We start from the raw sequence: 24,388 nt of genomic DNA on the forward strand, positions 1-24,388 counted from the left end.
CAGGGCCCACCCGGGCCTCACCGCCTACATTTTGCAACAAGTTCCCTAAGATGGGGTTTTTCGCAGGCTACTCTATATTAAATTTAGTGTGTGAAACAAAAAATGATGGAAACCATATCAGACCCCGGGCTGCAGCTCTGCCAGTCCCACTCTTGTGAGGGGTCATGTCCAGTGGCCCCACAGTCCATAAGTGACCCCACCTTATGATATTTTGTATAGTACAATTAATTTTGAAAATAAGTGGGAATAATGTGGTCTGTTTATTTCCAGTTGAGTATGGACTACCATAGCATCACTTTGCCTAGGGAGGCCCATGATGTTGAGACAGTCCTGAATAGAACTCGGACTAGCGGGGAGATCAATAAATTCTAGGCTAGTGGTCTGGAGGCCAATCTTCTTTGCAAAATTCAATACGTATGAAAGATCTTGCTTCTAGATGAGAGTTGAAGACTCTGGGTAAGACAGGGGAGCCACGAGAAAAAATATGGTTCAAAGGGGGCCACGGGCAAAAAAAGGTTAAGAAACACTGGCGTAGGCATTTTGAGTTATCTGGAACTGCGCCGCGAATCACTTGAGGGACATGTAACTACTTCGCGGGCCAATTAAGTGCTCTAGAATTGTGCCACTCATCACTTGATTGTTCTATAAATACGTCACAGGTCACTTGAGTGATCTGGAAATGTGCCGCCGGTCACTTAAGGGCGGTATTCACCGACAGGGTTTAAACTGGTCATAATTTTTTGATAAGAGATCGACACGGGTGTTGATTAAATTCAGGTTTTTAACCAATTTGCGTTGATCTCTTATCCAAAAATTGTGACTACAGTTTAAACCATGTCGGTGAATACGGCCCTTAGTGATCTAAAAACGTGTCACTCAGTTCTCTTTTACAAAATTAGGTTTCAGGTCACGGACCCGCATAAAATGACTCCGAAAGCCACACTTGGCTCCCGGGCCATGGGTTGAGCATATATGATATATAGGGTGTTCAGAAAGGACTCATTAACTTTGAAATGACATAACTTGGAAACAATGATAGATATTTCGTGTTCTGGTTGGTGATGAAAATGATGCGATGGTGACGTTAATTATCTGACTCCATTCAAGAACGAGAATCAACTTATAAGATTTATTTACAAAACGGATTATTAAGACAAACCTGTGGCTATGCTACACTATCGACCAACACGTCACACCATGGCGCGTCGTGCTAATGCGCAGATGCAAGCGGCGAAGACAGCGCCATCTCATGACATAATTTAATATTTATCAGGCGATTCACTATAGAGAAAAGGATGAGGAAACATGCAGTTAAATTGTCGGGCCTGGAATTCCAATTACACCGTCTTGCCGAATCAGTTACAATTTTCGTTAATAGATGGTGCCGCAGTCTCGGTGCAATGTCTCTTTGATCAGTTGATGATATTGTCTTTCTCACACATGGAAATCAAATCACAATACGGTGGATTTTAAATGGTTCCAGGGCCGCAACTAGGTGGTGCAGACGGGTCTGGTGCCCCGGGCGCCGGACTAGAGGGGGCGCAAATTTCACTCTTTAACCTCTCCTTCAACATTATAAGTGGGCGCCAAAATGCGTGCTTTCCCCGGCTGACCAAGCATCTAGTTGCGGCCCTCGTTCCATGCCTAGCAAAGGCATGAAAAAAGTGGAGTGAAGTTTGAAACAACTTTCTTGCAAGGTGCGTAACTGCGTATGCCTCACAAATTAACTATTCAAGGTGATGCAGCGTTTGAGGACTCTGGCAGCAAAGAACGACCTTAAAAATAGAAACAAAGGTAAGATGCGATACAAAACGACAGTGGCGCCATCGGTTAGCTAAAATTTTAATTAATTTTCCTAACCGGTGTTGTTATAAATTCTAGGCGTGCCAATCAATACTTATTCCGACTTTCTTCACTCTGCTTCTAAGTTACTTCATTGCAAAGTTAGAGAGTCCTTTCTGAAACACCCTGTATCTCACGTGGTCGTCTTTCATCTTGAAAAACTCCCACAAAATCCACGGAAGCTAGTCAAATTCACGAAAAAGTTTCATATAAAGCCCATGCAAATTCCGAACAACATCCATGGAAAAATCCGCAAAATGTTCAAGAAAATCCATGAATAACTCTCATGCAAGAAAACATCTGCGCTCTCTCTCTCTCTCTCTCTACGCGTCTTCGTACACGAGGAACCGATAAATAACGTTGTGTACAAATAGCACGATTACGGTCCTCGATCTACATTATGGGAAGATCCCCCCCTCCCGTAATAGTTATAGTTTCCGTATGGACGATGAAGAAAATTCGATGAGAAAAGTTATTATGAATGTTATATCCTATAGTATCCATTCATGAGCATAAGCGATTGCTCGTGTCGTTGTCTTTGGACATGATCGTTTGCACCAGGATGACTCCCATACTGAAGAAACCGAACGCTATGATGATTATTGCCCACGCTAACAGCAGTTTACTCTTCAGGCGGCTGTAACTTGGATCTCGTTTCATGATGACTCTCATCAAACATATGCCTAAAATAGAAGAAAAAAATCAATTCAATAAGCGCGAACATTTGAATGAACTTGGGCTGCTTTTAGGTATTTTAGAAGTAAAAATATTCTATGAATAACTGCCGAATATTGATAAATATGTCCGTCTATCCAAAGGCCCTGATGAGAATGATCTTCGCAGGACAATCATTACAACGAAGGACATTCTCATAGCAAAATCAGGGCAATGAGGGGAACTCTCATTGCACGAGGTAGGGTGATGAGAGACCGTACGCGGATACGGGCTCCTCGAATAAAGGAGGGAGGACGAATGTCTACCTCAGCCCTCCCACCTATGCCAATAATACAATTTTTCTACTGTACGAGGAGGGCGATCACCCTTATCGCCCTTCCATTGTATCCGACTATGTGAGGGACATTCTCATGGCACAATCATGGTAATGAGGGGCATTCTCATGATACAATTGGGTATACGTGCGAACGGTACAACATTGCACAATCGGGACATTCTCACGCGAATGAGGGTCGTTCTCACACAATAAAGGCAATGAAGGTTATTTTCATAGCAAAATCAGGGTCATGAGGGACACATTTTTATCAGGGGACCCATCATGGCTCATGGACCTACCCATCACGGCCGGGGGAACCTCAGTTGCATAGGGCTCTTCATGATAATGAGATTTGGTAGGTATGATTGGATTAAGATTAAATATGACTATTTGTAGACATGTTTTCAGCGTGGTAAGGGCTCCAAAGCATCACCTTAAACGAGGGCCCCCATGGTGCTATTAAGAAGACCTGAATATCATAATATTATCCGGGCAGGGTCAAGGAGAACAGTTGGTAAATAACGTTCTCTGATTAGCAATCGATGAAAAACTTGTATGGGTCCTCAGGGGATCGCTCGGCCTGATGGCCCCATGATACTGTTAAGATGGCCGTGCACAGAAATATGCTGTTAAGGCAGGGGCAATTAACTTTCGCGTTCCACGAACCCTCGTGTCAAGAATAGTTTCCTGGACCTCCAGTGACAGTAAGGTAGAGTACGTACTCCTTTATAAAACACTATTTAGTTAAAAAAAAAATTGAAAACAATGAATATTAATTGTTTTCTTATCCAATCTCATAAACCCCACTGGAAGCTCCCTTCCCTCCGTGGAAACCCCCCCCTCCCTCCCCATATTGAGGAAAGGGGTCCCTGGACAGAAGGCCCATACCGTAAAACCATTGAAATAACCACGTTACTATTCCAGTGGAACCTCTAACGCGGTGATCATTTGTTGGAAAGGACAGAAGGACCACACACAACCTCACATGTCGTATAACAAATATGTATATACGTGGTGCGGCGTTACTGCACGAAATGGGGGATATCTCCCTATTGCTATGCTCACTAGCTTAACTCAGTGGTCCGGAACTCCACCGACAAATTTCTAGGAGTGATCGTACAAGTGCAGAAAATAACTTTCGGAATGGAACCTTTGGTCGAACTATGATTATTTAGTCGGAAACGATGTTAGAAACGGACGAACAGCCCAACAACAGATGATGGGTGATGATGGATTGGTCGTGGTGGACCTGTGGCATGGCCTACACGCTCTCCGGACCTGAATCCACTGGACTGCTTCTTCTGGGGCTACTTGAAATTCTTAGTCACAGCAGTGGACTCAGTGGAAATACTTGTTTGCGGCATCCTGTTGCTGCTGACTCGACACCAGGCCTCTGTGACAGGATGCGCCATTCCTTCATTTCCCGGTGTCAGTTGTGCAACAGTATCCTCCGACGCCAATTTGAGCAGCCATTGTGAGTGCTCGCATAGCCTGTTATTTGGTATATATTTATTTTCCTCTGATATCCTCGACCAGCGGTTTCCTCTACTTATTTACTTTTAGTTTTCAGCTCAACCACTTCACGTTCAAGGTTTTGGCAAGAAATTTGGATTATCTCTATTTAACGATTCGGTGATAAATCTGATAACCTTGTCCTAACCTAACCGCATAATGGAGGAACGAAGGGGCGAAAAGAAAAAAAATATCAAAAGAAAAAGTAATATATAAAGTGAGGATAAGGTGATAGATAAGAGAGTTTTTAGTCCTCTTTCCACCCTCACCCTACGTGTTCTTTTTCGCTCTTACGTGTGTGCAGGGTGAGCGTGACATGTTTTGCGAACGAAAGAGGATGATAGACGAGTGAAACATGAAACAACCTACGAATCCTGTCCTCTCAGACCGTTTTCGAGTTATGGTATTATAGTTATTATAGATAATCGATTATGGGGAAAATTGCTCAAGTCTGAAAAACCCAAAATTTTTAACATTTCTGTGAGCTTTACACGTGAACTAAGCACATATTTGGAAAGAACAGTAAAAAAAAATCTACAAGGTGGCATAAATTTCATTGACATCTGATTTTGCTAACGAGCTACAAGTACTGAAAGATTGGCAAAGTTGAAAACCGAATTGTTGCCAAAATTTTCAATCGCCAGTTCCGCAAACACCCTTCTAGCTACAATCGGTTAAAATTTAGCAAAAAAAATCCCACCGCAACACCTTTCGAAATAGCTTAAAATAAACTATATCGGTATTCTAGTTGAGGAGAAATTTAGCCCTTTGTTAGCAATACATCACTGAAATCAGCGTTTGTCTCGAAGTAGATATTCAACAAAAATTCGGAATCAGCGGTTTTGATGACCATCAGATTTTGGTGACAATTTGACTCGGCAGAAAAAAACAAAAAAAAACCAATTCTGCACGGTCACATTATCTCTATCTACAGAATATCTGTATTTAATGGTGAGCCGCAAGTACTGAGAGATATTGGCGAAGTAGAGAATCGAATTTTCGCCAAAACCTTCTAAAATTAACTTTGACGAACGCAGATTTCAGTGATGTATTGCAAGCAAAGGACTAAATTTCTCCTGATTACTGATATGGTTCACTGTGTGCTCTTTTGAAAGCTGGTGCAATGGAAAATTTTTTGGCGAATTTGATCGATTGTAGCTAGAAGGGTTGGGTGTTTGCGTAATTAGAGATGAAAAATTTTGGCAACAATTCGATTTTGAACTTCGCTAATCATTCAGCGCTTGCAACTCGCCATTAAATCCAGATATTCTGATGAAAATGGTGTCACCTTATAAATATTTTTCTGTTCTTTCCAAATATGTCTTCAGTTTGCGAATAGTTCTCTCAGAAACTTCACAAATTTGGGTTTTTTCAGACTTGGCGCATTTTTTCTTCCATAATCGATTATCCACATAACTGGAAGATGGTTCGAGATAGTACAGGGTTGGTAGGGTATTTCATGTTTCACTTGGACTCGTCTATCACCCACTTTCGTTTGGCAGAACATGTCAAATTCACCCTGTATAGTAAAAAGATACGTAATGAAATAAAAAAAGGAGGGAAAGGAAAAAAAGCAACTTCCATAGATAATAGTTGTTATAAAGCTTCGCGATGATGAAGAGAGAGGAAGGAAAACACAGAGAACTTGTTTGAAACCATTCGACTGGTGTTTGGACTCAATATTACGCCCGTAATCGTAAAGAGGTTAAAGAAATGTACAATTTCAACCCAAGGTTCCATTGCATTTGTCTTGAAAGCGCACGATCACCCCTAGAAGTCGGGTGACGGTGTATGTAAAATTTCTGTAGTGCCGATGATTCACTTACCGGGATATACGTAGATGTTGGCAGATGCCACGCATCCGAGATACTTGATGACTATGCCGATTCCGCTAGTGAATACAGCCAATCCCAGAGACGTCGTGAACCATACCGTGGCGACTACGTATCTTCTAGTCTTCTCACAATATTGGTATTCTCTCATAGTGAGCCGGGCGAGTTCCGAATACAGACCGACTACGGCATCTCTAGTGTGGAACGAGAGAGAGCACCGGTTAAAACTACAAAGGGAACGAGGATTTATACAAAACAAATGCATCTCGAAAATTAAAGGAAAATGGGATTTTTCTTACCGTCCGCACAGTGACAGTATCGGGTAGGTGACCGTCATCTTTATGATCAGTGCTCCAATGCCAATGAGAACGACCGGGTCATTGGGATCGAACATCTTCATAATGTTGTGCTCGACGTCGTTGCCGAACGTCAGGTAACCGAAGCAGCCGGTCACGGAGTATATGACGAATAACATGGACATGGCTAACAATGATGACTTGGTGAAAGTGCACAGGTCTCTCTTCCTCATGCACGAATAAATAGGCACGACCACTTCTTGGCACTTGAAAACGAAAAATAAAATACATAAATGAACTATATATAAAGGCCTTACAAACGATAAAACTACGAATTGGAACTAAGCTTAAGGCTCACCTGGTAACCAAGCCCTAGAATCGGTACCACGGCGAACATGGCGGCGTAATTATCAGGCCTGTAATATAATAATTTTTCATTAAAAAAAAAAATTTAAGACATGGTATCACGGATTGGAATGACGCTATGTATTTGGTGTGATCAAATGAGAAAATGTTGATGAGAGCAGTGGTTCAGGGCCGTCTCTATTCTACCCGGTAGAATAGAGATGGCCCTGAGTGGTTCCCAACCTTTTTTGACCCGCCTTTTATGGTATATAATTTCTACGGCGGGGAGCCCCGTAGCCCTCTGTTATTATTTATTTATAAAATTTACTGATTTGTTTTATTTTCCTCGATCGGCCGCGAAGCCCCTACGAACAGAGCCGTCTGGAGACTATCATGGGTCCTCAGGTAAAGTGATATTTTCTAGAGACCCTACCTGGTTAATTTATATGCTTACTCTCGAAAATTTCCAGGGTTTTGTACTATTTTTGCTTGGTGATACTCGCAGACATGTTTCCTAGTAAACAACCAATCATCTCTACGAACTTCACAGGGAAAAAACTGGAACAACCACCCTACAGTCCGGATCAGTCACCCTATATGACTTCCATCGACCGCCCCACCTCAAGAAATCATATGAAAGAACACAGAGGTTAATCTCGGACGCTTGCGAAGAGTATAATAAAGGTTTGGTGCACTTAAATCCCTTTTTAAGAATGACTGGCTGGTGAAGAAACAATTGGATCTGTGCTTTCTGGTCCACGGCACACACACACACAGTTGCTTCTAACTCATGTTTGGGTATACCGTATTTTTTCGCTAGGGACTTCCGTCACCTTTTCATTTGATCGACCAATATATACACTATGTTTCCAAAAGTCTGTGGTCTTTTTGGAGTTTAGACTCGAATATCTACATGAATACTAGGCGAATCTCGTTTCGAAATTTCGGTCATATATACCCTATATTGGTACTCACTTGTACTATTGGTACTCTGCATTTAGGGAACGACAAAAATCCAAATAAGAAAAACGTTTTGATCAACCTTGCAACAGAAAAAGCTGAAATTACTTGAAACTTAAAAAAAATATATATTACACCGTACTGACATTGTGCAATACTTCTGTGCATTTTCGTGACAATAGAACGTTTATATTCACGATGATAATAACTGCTTTCTATAAAAATTCAAATTTTGATCGAATGATTTTTGCTTATAACATGTCGAGTTTTCTCAACCAATTTTTTTACGAAATTTACAAAAAGCATGACGCTATACACAATACATACTGTAGAGAAATTTAAAATGTGACAAATTGTTATTCAAGGAGATATGAGTATTTTAAGCAAATGATTATTGATTGCGCATGCGCAAGAAATATAAACTTTGATTGTTTCATAATTGGATTGCCGGATATATATCGCAAATTATATGAGAATTCCAGGTGCATGTGGTGGAAATTCAGAAAGATATACGTGATATTGCGAGCTGTAATTTCGAAACTTGCTGTGGAAGTAACTGAATATTAAGGGTGTTTCCACAAAAATTGGTAATTGATTATTTTCTGTTATTTGATTATTTCGAGAAAAAACCACACAGAGTTATGCGAATGAGCGATGACGCGTGTCTTATGCTAAGTAAGAGAAGTTTTTTGTAACAAACTGATGTGTAAAATGAAATAACAACAAATAATCGTTTACAAATTTGTGGAAAATCCCTTTAATATTCAGCAAATTCCGAAATTACAGTCCACAATATCGCGTATATCTTTCTGAGTTTTCACGATATCCATCTGGAATTGTTACATAAGTTACGTTATACATCTGGCAATCAAATTATGAAAAATAAAACATTTCTCGCTCGTGCGCAATCAATAATCATCGACTAAAAATACTCATGTCTCATTAATTAAAAATTTGTCGCATTTAAAATTTCTATACCGTATGTCTTTTATGCATAGTGTCATGCTTTCCGTAAATTTCGTAAAAATCGGTGGAAAACTCGGCATGTTTTAAGAAAAACTCATGCGATGAAAATCGGACGTTTTATAGAAAACATTTGTGTTTTCGCGAAAATGCACACAAGTATTGAACAGTCAGTACACGCAGTGGGGTCATCAAGGTCATTCTTAGGGGGTCATTCAAGTATTACGTCAGCATCGAAGGGGAGAGGGGGTTTCGGATTTGCTGATAAATAAAGGAAATTTGAAATTTTGATGACAAGGAGGGTGAGGTTTGAAGGTTGCTTACGTCATCAACCACCCCTTTTTGAAGATATGAAATGTTCTAAGCTGCTGACGAAATTTTGCTGACAAGGAAGGGGGGGGGGGGTCAAAATGGCTGAAAATCTGCTTACGTAATACTTGAATGGCCCCTTAAGTGTATCATGGGGCCACCCGGGATAATTGATTGCCTAATAATTTGGGCCCTACCAAACAAATTCTCGAATATTTCAACCAGGTCTCGTTTTTGTGAGGACTCGAGCTTTGCCCGGGTGGGCCCATGCCGTCTTAAGGCATGAGTACATATACTGAGTACACCCAGTACAGTTTACGTCAAGTGCACCCAGAAAGCGAGCGACCTCATACATCTGTTTCGAGAAGAGGAGCAAGAGTACTCGAGAATAGATATGATCCAAGTGGCTTATCGAGAAGCTGATTAAAGGTAGCAGTTTCTGACGAATGTCGTTTGAACCGAATCAAACCACGCGGTGCAACAGATTGAAGCAGTTACAATCAATCAATGAAAAGTGTCGATGAAAATCCCTGAAGAGAAGCAGATCTAATTTCAGCAAAAACTATTCTTGATTTTATGATTTATAACTTGTGATTATTTACCTCAATCACCATTTTTCGGTCATAAATTTTATACTTGTTTAAAATTATATTATATATTTAAAATATATATATAATATTTTCCCTTGCTGTCAACTGCTCTGCCAGTCCATTTCATACATAATCGTATGTTGATTTATAGATTTTTTTTTAATAATCACTAAAGTCTTCAACGGTCTTCAACGGTCACCCCCTGTGACCGTTAAATTATTGCATTATTTATATAGATTTGTATTTTATATGTTATATGTGTTTGTGTAATCGCAATTCCCCCAAAACCCCCCCCCCCCCGCCCTTATTTTGATGTTTTTTCATAATTTTTTGTTTTCACTCTTAAAAATCACTACATAAATCACTGACTCTTTATTTCACACTGTATGATAATTGAAATGTTATTGAATTAACTTCATTGTAACAACCAGCATGGGTCCTTGGTGGTTTTCTCTATAGTTCGTTTCAGGTTAACTTTGCAGTGAAAGGGAGTCTACGAGGGCACCGCATCACACGTTGCTATGGCAACGAAAGCCTTTTAACCAATGTATCAATGCGCGGTAGCGGTAAGGTATAGCTGATTCTCGCCAATCTCACTGAGAAAAATCTTTTTTTACGTATAATGGTGACGTAATTTGAAATTCTTAAACGAATAAAGATCGACTCAGAACAATATGTTCTCAGTATTTTTTTTCAATCATTAAAAAAATTGAAATATTCTGCATAAATGATCATCGTAAGCCTCCGATATATGGGAACTATATTTTGCGGCGAAGGAATACACTCTCTACCTTTCTCTGCACTGCAAAGTTAACCTGAAACGGACTATGACCTAATATATTGTTATCATTCATCTAACATATTAATAAATTGAAATTGTTTACTGGCGATGTGCATAATGGCACCTGCCCATGTATATATATCTTGTTCAAGCTCAATGAATGGTTAAGTCCCCCCTCCCCCCCCCCCAGAGGCCCTCGGGTCCCCTGGGACAATGAGCTTATATCACCGAGTGTGAAGCCTGGGTTCAATCACAATGTTAATACAATATTTTTTCAAAGTTTCAAGTCATTTGCAGCTTTATCTGATACAGGTTGATGAAAAACTTTTTTTTTTTGCATACTTAATTTTATGTCGGTCCCCTAAATGCATTCATGACTAAATTTTCACTGGAAATGGTGAGTGCCACTATCAGGTATATATGACTGAAATTTCAGAACGATTCGCCCAGTAGTTTTCTAGAAATTCGGGGAAATACTGAACTCCAGGAAAAGAACACAGACTTTCGGTGACATAGTGTTGCTCATATCCATCATTGAATGAGTTTAATTTACGAAGCACAGAATATACTTACTTGGTTTTGATGTCAGTGGTATGGACGTCTAGCTTCATGTAAACGTAGAACGTCAGAAATACGGGATACAACATGGCGAATATTCCGACTGATCTGTTGTAAAGAGGATATAAAGAAAAATTGAATGAGAGAGAATACAAGTTGTTCCCAGAGGTGCATTTATGGTTTTGCCGCCTGTGTGTGGGCCAATTTTTCGGCGCTTCTCCCATTCTAGTCCAATTTTCTTGACTACTCTTTCCTCGAATTCACCACCCTGTGCTATAAGCCCACTAGCTCCTCCCTCCCACTTCTGCAAGTACACCTGTGTCTCTAAGTTAGTCATTCACATGCTTGTACATGCTCCAGATCAGTAGTCCGGAGTCTACTGCATTTACGGATTCGTGGGGACACCCTGTATAACGGTATGATTATGCTGATGATACTTACCTGGCATATCATAAGAAATCGACCCTTTTGACCCTGGTCCTGGTCCCTCGCTCTGTAGGTCACACGTTTGGTCATTCACATGCTTGCAAACTCTCTAGGTCACTCTTTTGGTCACTCACTGACCTAGTCCTGGTCTATAGACCGCTAAGCCCCCCCCCCCCGGTAAATACGTCACTGAATTCAGTGTTCAACAAACATTTATTAATATTCACCTCTTCTTAGAGGTCAGGAAAATATAAATAGGCCCGGTATTTGGTATAAAAAGGGTGTTTTTGGTGGTATGAATGGGGGGGGGGGGGTAGGAGAAGTGAGCATTTATGGAACTCCGGACAATCCGGCTTTTTCTATTATACGGACTACCATTCCACCACATAGTCCGGAGTCTACTGTATTCACGGATTCACGGGACACCCTGTATAACGGCATGAGTATGCTGATAATACTTACCCGGCATATCCTAAGAAATCGACCCTTTTGAAGTAGCATAAAGGAAGTATGAACAATATGGATACGACCGGTATGGTGAAATGACGCTCAAGATACCATCTGTGACAGAATGTCGGTCCGAAAACTGACACGAACACTGAAAAAAAAGAAGAGGGAAAAAAAATCATGATGTATGAGTTTATCTTTCGAACCGAGCACAACTCGGGTCTACCGCCACGGGGACAATTGAGTACTGAATGATTTGCGCCAGAGATTTGGGGGAGGGGTCAAAAATGGCTGAAAATCTGCTTACGTAATACTTGAATGGCCCCTATATAGTAGAAAGGTGGGGGGAAAAAATCATTAAAAAAACAGGAAAACAGAAGGGAGGGGAGGAAGAATAAGCAACTTCCGTATAGATAATAGGTTTACTATAAAGCTTCGCGATGGTGAAGAGAGGGGAAAAGAAAACAAAGAGAACTACTTGTGTGTGTGTGTGTGAGTGAGAGAGAGAGAGTATATTCCACTGGTGCTCGGACGTAATATTACGCCCGCGATCTCAAAGAGGTCAAAGGAAAGGTATTCAAGGAAAACCTATGTGTGGTGATTATTCATTCATAGTCAAATACATTTCATAAAGATTATATCCATTATTATCTTCGTCTATATATACGATTATAGTAAAGACCAGGGCTGGACAAAACCCAGGTCACCATGGTGCCTGAAATTTTCTTTGCGTAGTTACTACATCGCAAGCAGAGAGCAGTACAAAATATTTGAATTTATAGCTGCATATCTACCCACATTGAAGAGGGTCTCTATGCCCTGGAAAAGAATATACAGGGTGGGCAAAAAGTCCGTAAAAACTTTAAAAATTCATAAAAACCGGAAAAATAGCCGAAATAAAAAAACGGTTTGCAGGCTTAGCATCGCTAGGTCACAGGAATTTTTTTAAGACCGGGGAGGGGGGGATCAAAACAGCCGACAGATGGCACTGGAACGAGTGACTTCAGTGGAAATATGCAAATGAGACGGTTATAAGAACTTGCGCGCTCCTAATCCACAATCAGTTCACTGTTGTATACCGTGTATGTGGACCTGCTGCACTCTGCCGTTGCTGGATTCGTGATTAGAATGCAATGTGTTATCCCCTGTGGTGGTGGTGGTGGCTCATGTGAAACACATAAACGGTTTGGAGGCATTCTGTTCGTTATTTGCGTATCTTTTCTTTGACTTGTGTACGTCACCTCCACCTATCGGCTGTTTTTTAGTTGTTGTTTTTTCCTTCCTGTCGAAAAAATTCCATTGACCTAGCGATGCTAACCCTGCAAACCGTTTTTTTTTATTTCGGTTATTTTTCCGGTTTTTATGAATTTTTAAAGTTTCTACAAATTTCGGCAACATTATGAGGGAAATATGGGAACTTCCCGTTTACGGAGATCATATCAATGTGCAATTATCGTTAGGTATCAAATTAGAATAACAGTGATCAGTTGGAATTCTAGGAATTTCCTGGGGAAAAAACGGGACACAAAAGCGCGCCGGGAAATGTGTCGTTATATCCGAGGCTGTTGCGTTTTCATCGATGTCACAAGCGAGATTCATTAATTACGATTCTAGAAAAATATCCAGGTACCTACAGCTGTCCATCTGGTCACCGATGATGATGAGTACAGCCACGCAAACGCAGTACAGCGTGCACGTTATGGACAGAGCAGCGAGCTGTTGAGCCCTTTTACCACACATCGTGCGAAGCACGTCCTGGTAGGTGCTGTCGCCTTGGAAATCCGAACAATATGCTAGGATCAGCATCGTGGATATCATCATGAAAAGAATTACCTGCAAATAAGAAGTATAATCTTTATAATTATGATCAGCAACTCTTTACAAGTAAAAGTCTGATTATGATTTACTAATTATCAATTCATAAACATCACATACCACGTTCACCAAAGGTGTTCAACCTTTTGGAAAGTGCGGGGGCCCTTTTATTGATTTGAAAACATGTCGCGGGCCACTTAACTAAATGATTTGAAACTGCACCGCGCGTCGCTTGAAGATCTGTAAATGTGCTGTGAGTCTCTCGAACTGTGCCCCACGGTCACTTAAATACTCTAGAACTGTGCCGGGTGATATTTAAATATGCTATGGGTCGCTTAAACGAACTGCGAATGTGCCACTGGTCTTTTAAGTGAACTTTTAATGTGCTGTCTGTCACTCAACTGCTTTGGAATTGCGCCGCGGCTATCTGTAAATATGCCGTGAGTCACTTAAGGGATCTGGGAATGTAACGGGTCCTTAGAGTATACTCTGGATCGCGGGGTATTTAAATGCTCTTGAACTGTGCCCGGTGATCAGTAAATATGATATTTGTGACTCAAAATTCAAGTCTAAAATGATTTGGAAATGTGCCGCAGGTCCCTTAAGTGACCTCAAACTGTGTCGCGGTGATCTGATAAATATGCTACTAGTTGCCCGATCTGTAAGTGAAACGCTAGTCACTTAACTGATCTGGAACTTAACGCTGATCACACACACACACACACACACACACACACACACTCAAGATATCCGCTGTGATCTAGTTGCCTAGCTTTCACCCAGGAGGGGGCCCGGGTTGGATTCCCGGTGTGGGAAGTGTTTTTTTATCTGCTTTGGTATAGGACTCTCACGACGAAGGTCACTCAAGTGATCTACTTTACAGCACACCAACTCTGATCATATTACGCTTTACGCATATATATACGGAAATTTCCAACCAAGAGGTGTTGGTTGGGGAATGAAGGCACCATCTCCAGCGATCACCCCCATGTTCGAGAGGCAAAGAACGTGTTTCTGATGTTCTTGCCCGGATTCGAACACGTGGACCTTGACGGTAACCTTCATAGTGGAAGATGAGCATCGTACCAATGGGGCACTCGGACGTTACTCTGGTCCCTTAAATGATCTGGAATGTGTTGCGTACATTGGCGTACGCAAAAGGCCCCCCCCCCCCATTGAACCAAGATTGTAGTGTTGTTTTGCAGGAAAAAACGTAAAGCCCCCTCAGAAGGGAAAAAAAAATCTGAACTCCCCCTCCGGAGCAAATTCTGCGAGCACCTATGGTTGCGTAGTTTATTTTTACAGAATTATGTTTGAGGTCGTGGGTCACATCATGTGACAAAGAGCCACATTTGGCCCGCTGGCCATGGGTTGAGCGTGTATAACGTGCGCATCTGTTGAGAAATCTCACAATTTTCAACCATTCTACCTTATTATACGATTTTCTTCAACGTTTTTGAAGAGAGAACACTGAATGATCAAAACTTAATTAAAAAACCATGCTTACAAACTGTATGAAAGTAGCGGATACTACGCCTCCAGCTTGACCATACGCAGATGGGAAATTGAGGAGTCCGATACCCAAAGCGGTATTCACTATCAAGAACGACGTCATGACCCAATTCGTACCTGAAAAATACAATATCCATTAATAATTTTTTTTTTCCCGCATTACTGCTACTTCGCCAAACACAAACTCTGGTCACATCGCTATATTATAATTTACTGCCGTTAATGGAAATGAAGGCGCCGTCTACCGGTGGTCGCCTCAAGCGTTAGGGAAAATATCTTATCCATATCCTCACTCGGGTTTGAACGTGCGACCGTGACAGCGATTTTAACGGTGGTAGTCGAGCATCTCACCACCACGCCACTCGGGCGGTTCCTGAATTACTAGTCATTTATTATCAGGGGGTGGAGGGGGATGGTCATATTGATCAATATGTGAACAAAAAGAAATCCGTATAAAAAGTACTGTTCATTAAGTGCTCTATTATACAGGGTGCATAACAAACAGGACGTATTGTGTTTTACTGAACCGTTTATCTTAGAGGTATACTTCCAGTTGTTTAGTCCGTTTCAGGTTAACTTTGCAGTGAAGAGAACGGTAGAGAGTGTATTCCTTCGCCGCAAAATATAGTTCCAATACATCGGAGGTTTACAGTGATCCTTCACGAATATATTCAATCAGTTTTATTTTCTCCCGAAAATAGGCTTCAGTGAGTTCGGATATTCACTCATAGATTACAGGAAGTGTTTCTCTTCCACGGAGCGTCGATACCGTTGTGAGAGGCTCTTTATGGGTGCAGAAGTTTTGGTTTTAGGTCCTCCTTTTTTTTTTTAATTACAGGCGAATCCCGTTATAACGAACTCCAAAAGACCGGAGAAATCACTTCGATATAAATGAATTTCAGGTTGTTTGCACATTGTTCCTATGTATACTTATTTGAGGGATTGGAAAAGTGTTGGTTTAAAACGAGATTTTCGCTATAACGGGATTGGACTGTATTTTTTTTTTTGCTATGTTTATGGGCTAGTTTTAGTTTCCGATCACGGAGAGTGTTGACACGAGTCGCGTCTTCCACTCGCACGAACGGACGCCACCTTCCACCCACAGCAGGGGCCGCCTGTTTCTCGAGATGCCCCTTGCCTTTAGTGTCTCTTCAGGTAAAATAAGTGAGAGAGGGAGCCCACAGTGGTTTAGGCTTCCATCTTTTATGTGACAGTTGTATCTTTCTTTTAACCGGAGATAGCCACGCTAAAAGTTCTCTGCTCTTCCATTCCTGAATACTATATTTTTGGTTTTTGAATACTCGCTGTAAACAAAACTCGATGAGAATCATCCGTAATAACCGCATGAGCAGCACATCAACCACAACAAAAGACTACAACTGTCGTGAAAACAAAACAAGTGGCATCGACGTAATATACAGTGTTTTAAAATTATACGTTGCTCTCGCCGCTGTGGTGGTCGAGTGGTTATAGTGACGGACTCGCGATGCGAGGATCCGGGTTCGAACCCCACAGTGGTGGTCGGCTAAAGTTGGTTTCCCGTGGTTCCCAACTTCAAGGCGCAAATGCGAGCCGATCTCCCCGTTAAAAAGTCTCGCCACAGAGAGCAACAGTCCTACAACGATAAATCATTCAATCATAACACTTCACTCATAGTTTGAAAAACTGGTGGCAGATGGCAGCGCTACACATAACAAGAATTACAGAGAAACAAAAAAAACTTCACGTCAGGTTTCACTACACGTACACGCACATTCCCGCATGTACCGGTTCGTTGGGGGTTCCGCGGGGTGCAGTAGGTAGGGCCTCCAAAAAATGGCTCGGGGATCCATGATGTTCTTAAGTCAGCCACCTCGTTGGGCAATTTGCCTGTTGTGGCGTTGTATTTGTATATTATTGTTTGGAATTTTTTCTACAAATAAATTTCAGCTGAGGGAACGGAATATTGCTATATATGTTTTCTGAAATTTTTAGTGTTACTTACGGCACATCAATGAAGAGTAAGTGACACACTGATACAAATACAACGCCACAACAGGCAAATTGCCCAACGAGGTGGCTGACTTAAGAACATCATGGATCCCCGAGCCATTTTTTGGAGACCCTACCTACTACTGGTACACCACACATGCACCCCCCCCCACCCAACGAATCGGTACATGCGGGAATGTGCGTGTACGTGTAGTGAAACCTGACGTGAAGTTTTTTTTGTTTTTCTGTAATGCTTGTTATGTGTAGTGCTGCCATCTGCCACCAGTTTTTCTAACTATGAGTGAAGTGTTATGATTGAATGACTTATCGTTGTAGGACTGTTGCTCTCTGTGGCGAGACTTTTTAACGGGGAGATCGGCTCGCATTTGCGCCTTGAAGTTGGGAACCACAGAAAACCAACTTCAGCCGACCAAATAATAATAAGATAATTATTTCTTCTAAATATTTTAAAACACTTTTCAATCAAAAAAATAACAAAAAACAAATGACTTCAAAAACCTCACTTTAATTTCTGAAAGCAATGAAAGCATTGGCCTTTCTGCAATTTTTTTTACGCGCATTACGTTACACGTAAAAAAGAGGTTTCCTCAGTGAGATTGGCGAGAATCAACCATACTTTACCAACGCCGCGCATCGATACATTGATTAAGAGACTTTCGTTCCCATAGCAACGAGTGATGCGGTTCCCTCGTAGCTTCCCCCTTCACTGCAAAGTTAACCTGAAACGGACTATAGAGTTTACCATGTTGGAACCGATCGAATGCCTTCCGGAAATCAAGATAACAACATTTCATTTCATTTCATACCGTGCACCGCCCAGGCTCTATCGACCATTGTCAATTTTAGCCATTTCCCCGGATGAGGGGACTGGGCGGTGTCGGGTTCTTTATTATGCATATAAAACACATGAATATAAAAACACATTACTATAAAAAAGTGTATACAGATTTAAGTATTTCTATTATACAATTTATTTCGATGAGCTCTTCTGATGTCTTTGTAGCTCTATTGAGCTTGAGCCCTTTTTGTTGTTCCAAGATAACAACATCTACATTTTTGCCTTTACGCAAACAAAGCCTTAAGGCGGATACACGCTACTATGATGTGACGTGTAACCACGTGACGTCATATAACGCGAGATCATATCGGGCATTATATGGTGTTCACACTGGTGTGATGCATTAAGACCGAAACACACTACGATGTTGAATTCGTGAAATCTTATTCGTGGAAATTTCTCTGACGTGGCGTGATTTCACGACACGTCAGTTTAGTGTGTTTCAGCCTTTAGTCACGCGATCATAAAAGCGAAGGAGGTACTTATGACTTCCCCTTCCTGAATCCATGCTGATTATCCGACAATACATTATTCTCGTCTATACACTTCACCAATTGCCTTTTGATAATAATTTCCAAAATTTTCGAGAGGGAGCTCGACAAATTCACTATGAATTGCATGAGTTGGTGGCCCGCCGTGTCTGAAAGTTTAAAGACCCTCTCGCTCCCTCCTCATTGCAGCTCTGAGTACGAACACGTTTCATGATTATGTATCGAAGAATATTTGTCACGTCCACCATGGTAAGACGAATAGTACATGATATGAATTTACTTCAAGGGAAAACCAGTATCGATAGGTAAGGAACAATTCAAGGTTACGGTGTCGCAGGGAATTTTTCTCTAATAGGGTTGTTAATAAATGGAATAGCTTACTCCCGGAGGTAGTAAATTCTAACACAATTGACACGTTTACATACGATAAACATGTTGGGGTAAATTCAGAATCTATCCATACTTAGAAATAAGACAACCATAACTAATCTTTATGGGAATCGTATAATATTTTATCATGAATATATATTGCTTGTAATTGCACTTTTAATTGGGTTGCTGTATTTTAGAACTATATGACACCCATATCTGTGTTATAGGCATCTTTTTCTTAGTCACCTCATTGGGCATTTTGCCTGTTGTGGCCTTGTATTTGTATAAAACTTAAAAAAATTCAACCAATGAGAGTATGGGTTGCATTCGAGCGAGTGTAATCAACAGGCTTATTGGTTGCTATTTTATTCAACTTTCGTAAAAGATATTTATCAAACTTTAGCAGTGTAATCCTGGCCAAAGATCAGGAACAGAGGAAATTTTATCCGCCTTTTGTGTACCGCTAAATTTGACAAGTCCGCATATTCCCCCGTTCATTCAAAAAATAAACCAACATATCACACACACACAAACATAAACAAATAGAAACAGAAAATACGCATAAAATATACCGATAAATAGGAGATTTTTTATTGTGCATTCAGAAAGACCTGTAACGTGCTTTTGCATTTCCGAATAGAAAAATTATCGAAGAACACCATTAATGATTATCTCCGTGAGGAAAAGGAACGAAGAATAATCATGATTTTAACACTATCACGTGTTGTAAGCGTGAATTCGTCCTTGGCGTCCTTCATGACCGTGAATATCATCGGCGGCCATGACGAAATAGCCCCGTGAATACGACGCATAATCATCTCCCCTCCAAAAAAAAAGAAGAGATATTCATCGTTTTCTTTAATTTTAGTTTCTTAATTAGAGATGATAATTGATAACTGAGATAACTGTAACTGACTCCTTCAATTTGTTTTTCTGCAATTATCTTAGATAAAATCTCGCGGAATTTCTCGATTGTTCTGTGGATTTTCGAAACTACTATTTTTATGACGTATCTCATCAATATGATTGATTAAAAAAAGGAAAGCGTTATTGATACGCTTATTGACGATATCGATTCCTCCAAGACGCTTCGAATCGAGATCATAATAACGATAACGATTTAACGCGTCATCATGCTTAAATCGACGCACCCTGATCGAAACCTTATCGGTTTTCGTTCGATTCGGGTCATTGTTTGTTTATTTATTTATTTTTCATTATAAGGGCTAAAAACGGATTGATGCGCGCCAGATACGGAACTAGATCTGGGGTAAGCAAAAAAGTATTTCGCGAATTATTGTTAGCCTTCCTCCCGCTCCCTGGACGTTTTTTTCCTTTGTGGTTCCCTCAGTCGCAACCAGGGTCCTCTCATATCCAGAAGCGGGGCACACTATACTCGATAATATTGATTTCTTAGCAAATTCATTGTATGCAGAATATATATATCTGAACCCCAATCCAAACCAGGACACGTAGTGCAACTGTGCTTGCCGCATTGGCTTAGTAGGGCATGGTCTCGGAGCTGCTGTGTGACGTCACGGCCCCAAATCCTTTTTTTAGAAGACATCAGCACACAAAACGTGCTGTGTTGATATGACTTATTTTCAATTTCAGTTGCTTATTTTACTGTTTTAAATGAGTGATGTCTCGTTATAGTGCTGTTTTACTAAGCTGCAATGTCTTTTGATACTAGCATTCAAAGTCTCGTCACAGAGGGCAACAAGCCTACAATGGTACAAATATTCAATCATTACACTTCGCTCACTTCACGTCTGAAATATAGATGGCAGCACTGGATAATCAGACACAACACTCACTCGTTAACGTACGTGATTCAACTGCAATGGATGTGAGGAAAACATTCCAAGTGGAAGTTACCTCATAAGCAAATACAAAATTTCTTATTTTAAATGGAGGAAAGCCAATAATATAAATAAACAGATAGTAGTGAAAATAATCAAAAAGATAATTTTGGAAAGAATTTGGTAAAATGGGCAGTCAAGTTATTGTGCAAACTAACGTAATTAACAAAGTAGCAAAGCGGACGCATTCGGTTCTGTCAGAGGCGGGGCTAACGAGAAAGACCAAAACAGGGAAAAGGTTCCTACGAAATTCTGAAATAAGTCGTACTTGTCATCCACCATATTTCACTTATATGCATCATATCTATACACTATATATATATAGAATAACATGTCCTGACTGATTCCTCATCGCCGAGTCGAGAAACCGCTAAAGCTATAAATATCAAATTTTGTCAAAAGTTTTATTTCATGACGTAAAGACCAACTAAGAAGAGTTTTTCCAAATTCGATCCCTAAGTGGTTGTCGCTGATAGTGCCGTTCAAAGCTAACATAGAAATCCCGCCGAAACCACCGAAGGATTCATAAAATTTGGTCAGTATTTTTGTATCATAATTTAGGGACTCACTGAGAAGGGATTTTTCAAAAATCAACCCCCTAAGGGACGGGAGGGGATTTCGAAGGTTATATGGAACAATCATCACTGAGCCGAAATTTAGTCAATATATTATTTTATAACGTACATACCCACCAACATGGGATTTCTGAAAATTCATCCCCCAAGAAGGGGTTCTGAATGAAGGACCCCCCCATGAAGGGTTCTAATGTTACATGAGGATAGCATACATCACCGAGTAATTTTCAGATTAGCAAATCCACGTGAGCGAAGCCGCGGGTGATAACTAGTGATTTATATTCTTATTAACTCTGTTATGTTTTTTCAGGGGGGCTCTGTGTCCCCTCTTAATCATGTGCAGCGGCTTCCCTTTTACTTGATTTTCACTTTTTGTTTATTGATTACAGTATCTGTTGTGTTTTACAAGGGGCTCTGTGTCCCCTTGTAATCACCTGCCGTGGCTCCTTTTTCCTTTTATTTTCACTCGCATATTTATGTAGTTACTAGCTATAATACCTGGCGCGGCCCGGGTTTTCTTCAATGAGGCTTTTTGGATCACGTGATATCTCCCTGTTTCTTTGAGGGACATACAACCCATGTCTAAGTTAACCAATATGGCACCTTCCTGCGCACTCGTGAAAGAAATTAATCTACATTTAAAGAAACGTAGAAATGAACGTACAGGGTGTTTCAGAAATAATCAACCGATTTAAAAAAATCATAACTATTCAGCTTTTAATCCGTTTTGATCGAATAATGTATTGGTAGAAAGAGGGAAATCTCTATATTGACGCAGTTGCCGACAGGTAGCTCTAACGCTCTTCCTTCGTCCACTACTTCAGTGTTTATCACGATTGGCTTTTCAGTTAGATTGGCACAGTTAGAAACCGATTCGGATGACTTCATTTTCCAGCAGGACAGAGCACCACCACCACACTGGAGCTTGAATGTTCGGGAATTTTTGAACAATCGCATTCCTAAACGATGGATCAGCCGCACGGGACCTGACAATTCAGTGAAACATCACTGGCCTCCAGGATTGCCGGACCTCACTGTGTGCCATTTCTTCTTGTGGGGGGTTTAGAAAAGACTTCGTTTATGTGCCTCCCCTTCCAGCTACGTTAGCCGAACTAAAGATACGTATAACAACAATGGATGCAAACATGCTCGCAAAAGTTTGGGACATATTTGACTACCGTATAGACACATGCCGTGCATTCTAAGGGGAACATATTGAGCACCTTTAATTTGGTTTGTAAAAAACTCCCCTATTACTTGATATTTGCTTATATGCTTATTGACATCTGTTATTTTTTTCACGAATCTCTGAGTCCCCTCGTAATCACCTGTCTTTGGCCCCTCTGTTACTTGATTTTATACGTATATTATGATTTTATACTTAGATTATGGTGGACCCCCCCCCCCTTAGAGCAGCAAGAGAGGGAGGGAGGGGAGAGGGAAAATGATTTCCACCATTCATACCCTGATGAGTGCATGTTTATCAGATGCCCTATATATTTATTAACATGGTTAAGTCTGAATGCAAATGTGTCCAGCTGACCCTGTTAGATGACAGGTAAGCCTCATTCAAGCGAGCGCACCAGTTCTATTTCTATCTTCCCAAGGTCTACATTGCCGCCTTTTTTTGACCTTTTAAAATGAGATTTACAGATGTAAATACGTGAATGATCTCTGGGTTGTCATTGACCTGTTTAAAATTCATGTGTTCAATTTGAAAGTGAATGATTCTTTTGCGTACAAGGTTCTATACTCTCAGAGCTTGTATAGTTTAGCTGGTCCTTCTTTTCTATAAGTTTGACAAGGAAATAAGTAAATAAGTAAATTCTAAGCTGTTACACTCGCGAGATGTTCCTACGCGATTCGTCTCTTATTTCATAATATGGGTGCGATGGACCAGTCAGCGGAGCATCGACCTTCTATAACAGAGGTCTTCAACCTTCTTCCAGTTGCGAGCACTGTCTGTAGCCATCATCAAAAAAGAGCACCCCTTACGTCAAGTTTAATATGAAATGACAATGATTTTTCAATCCTTGAATGCAATTCCTCCAAAGTGTTAAATTGGAACGTTGATCAAGTGCTCTCGAGCACGAAATCGGACACTCTGGGTATTTACACCATGGTGCTCGCGAGCAACGGATTGAAGATACCTGTTCTATAACCATAGACATATATAGGATTCGTAACGCTGAAAGGACCTCAGTCAAATTACAGGATAATACTGGGCTTTCGAACGATCGACTTACCGTCAAACCGAAAGATACCCAGGCCAAATCGCAATATGGCAATATCGGCTCATTGTCCTCACGGACTAGATACCTCTGGCAATTTATTCATAAAAAAGCATATACATTACAAAATATACATTACAATCATAACAACTATAAAATCATAATCTAAGTATAGAATCATAATCTAAGTATAGAATCAGTTGCGAGATCACAATCTACGTATACAATCGGAAATCAAGCATATAATCCTATATTACATATTACAGTACTCAGCTCTCTTGGTTAATTCGACGTGAATCGACATTGGCGTCATTCGACAAGAATGTTTTAACTACTCTTCCTGCTCTTCCTATCGTGATTTCAGAAATGTGTATTTTTCCAGGAATTCATACAGTATAAAATTTACGTATATGGAAGAGTTGGTCAACTTTGTCCAAGAATATTAAGAAGACACCAACGAATAAGGCAAATACACGAAAATACAAATGCATTTCGACACCAATGGGTGTCGTCTTCAGAGGAAAAATATTTAACCACTAGTCGCGCTGACCGAATTTCCCACTTGGGTTGAATACAAATCTTAACGCTCGGTTTCTCAGCGGAAAAAGTACGTCTGTTCACTTCAAATGTCGTGGTCCATATTTTCCGAAACGTTTCGTTCCACCCCCCCCCCCACTTCAAAAAAAAAATTCCCATCGCCCCCCCCCCAAATTCAATCGCACCCATAGGATCCCGTACTAAACCCATAGGTACTACCGTCCCCCAGGGATCGGTATTTCGCACTTTGGGAAACTGATGTATATCGATGGTTCTCAACCTGAGCGGGTCTCAATTGACCCGCCCTCTCC

General features: G+C 40.7%; 1 protein-coding gene across 2 annotated transcripts in view; it reads right to left on the reverse strand.

Annotated features, from left to right (window-relative positions):
• Window positions 1–1,116: 1,116 nt before the first annotated feature.
• The window catches only part of LOC149079144 (sodium-coupled neutral amino acid transporter 7-like), a 36,461-nt gene continuing 13,189 nt past the window's right edge, over window positions 1,117–24,388 (reverse strand). Inside the window, exons 3-10 of one of the 2 annotated variants that reach the window (XM_089240025.1) lie at window positions 15,175–15,296; window positions 13,487–13,685; window positions 11,868–12,003; window positions 10,995–11,087; window positions 6,832–6,889; window positions 6,477–6,739; window positions 6,172–6,371; window positions 1,117–2,525 (exon numbers count right to left, since the gene is read on the reverse strand). In XM_089240025.1, coding sequence (XP_089096151.1) covers window positions 2,347–2,525; window positions 6,172–6,371; window positions 6,477–6,739; window positions 6,832–6,889; window positions 10,995–11,087; window positions 11,868–12,003; window positions 13,487–13,685; window positions 15,175–15,296 — 1,250 coding nt within the window. In that variant the 3' untranslated portion in view covers window positions 1,117–2,346. The remainder of the gene's footprint in view (window positions 2,526–6,171; window positions 6,372–6,476; window positions 6,740–6,831; window positions 6,890–10,994; window positions 11,088–11,867; window positions 12,004–13,486; window positions 13,686–15,174; window positions 15,297–24,388) is intronic. The other variant, XM_089240026.1, reaches the window with a different exon arrangement.

Source organism: Pholcus phalangioides, unplaced genomic scaffold (assembly GCF_987345545.1).
Source record: "Pholcus phalangioides strain wild (caught in Gottingen) unplaced genomic scaffold, Ppha-v1.0 ptg000012l_1, whole genome shotgun sequence".
Taxonomy (NCBI): Eukaryota; Metazoa; Arthropoda; class Arachnida; order Araneae; family Pholcidae; genus Pholcus; species Pholcus phalangioides.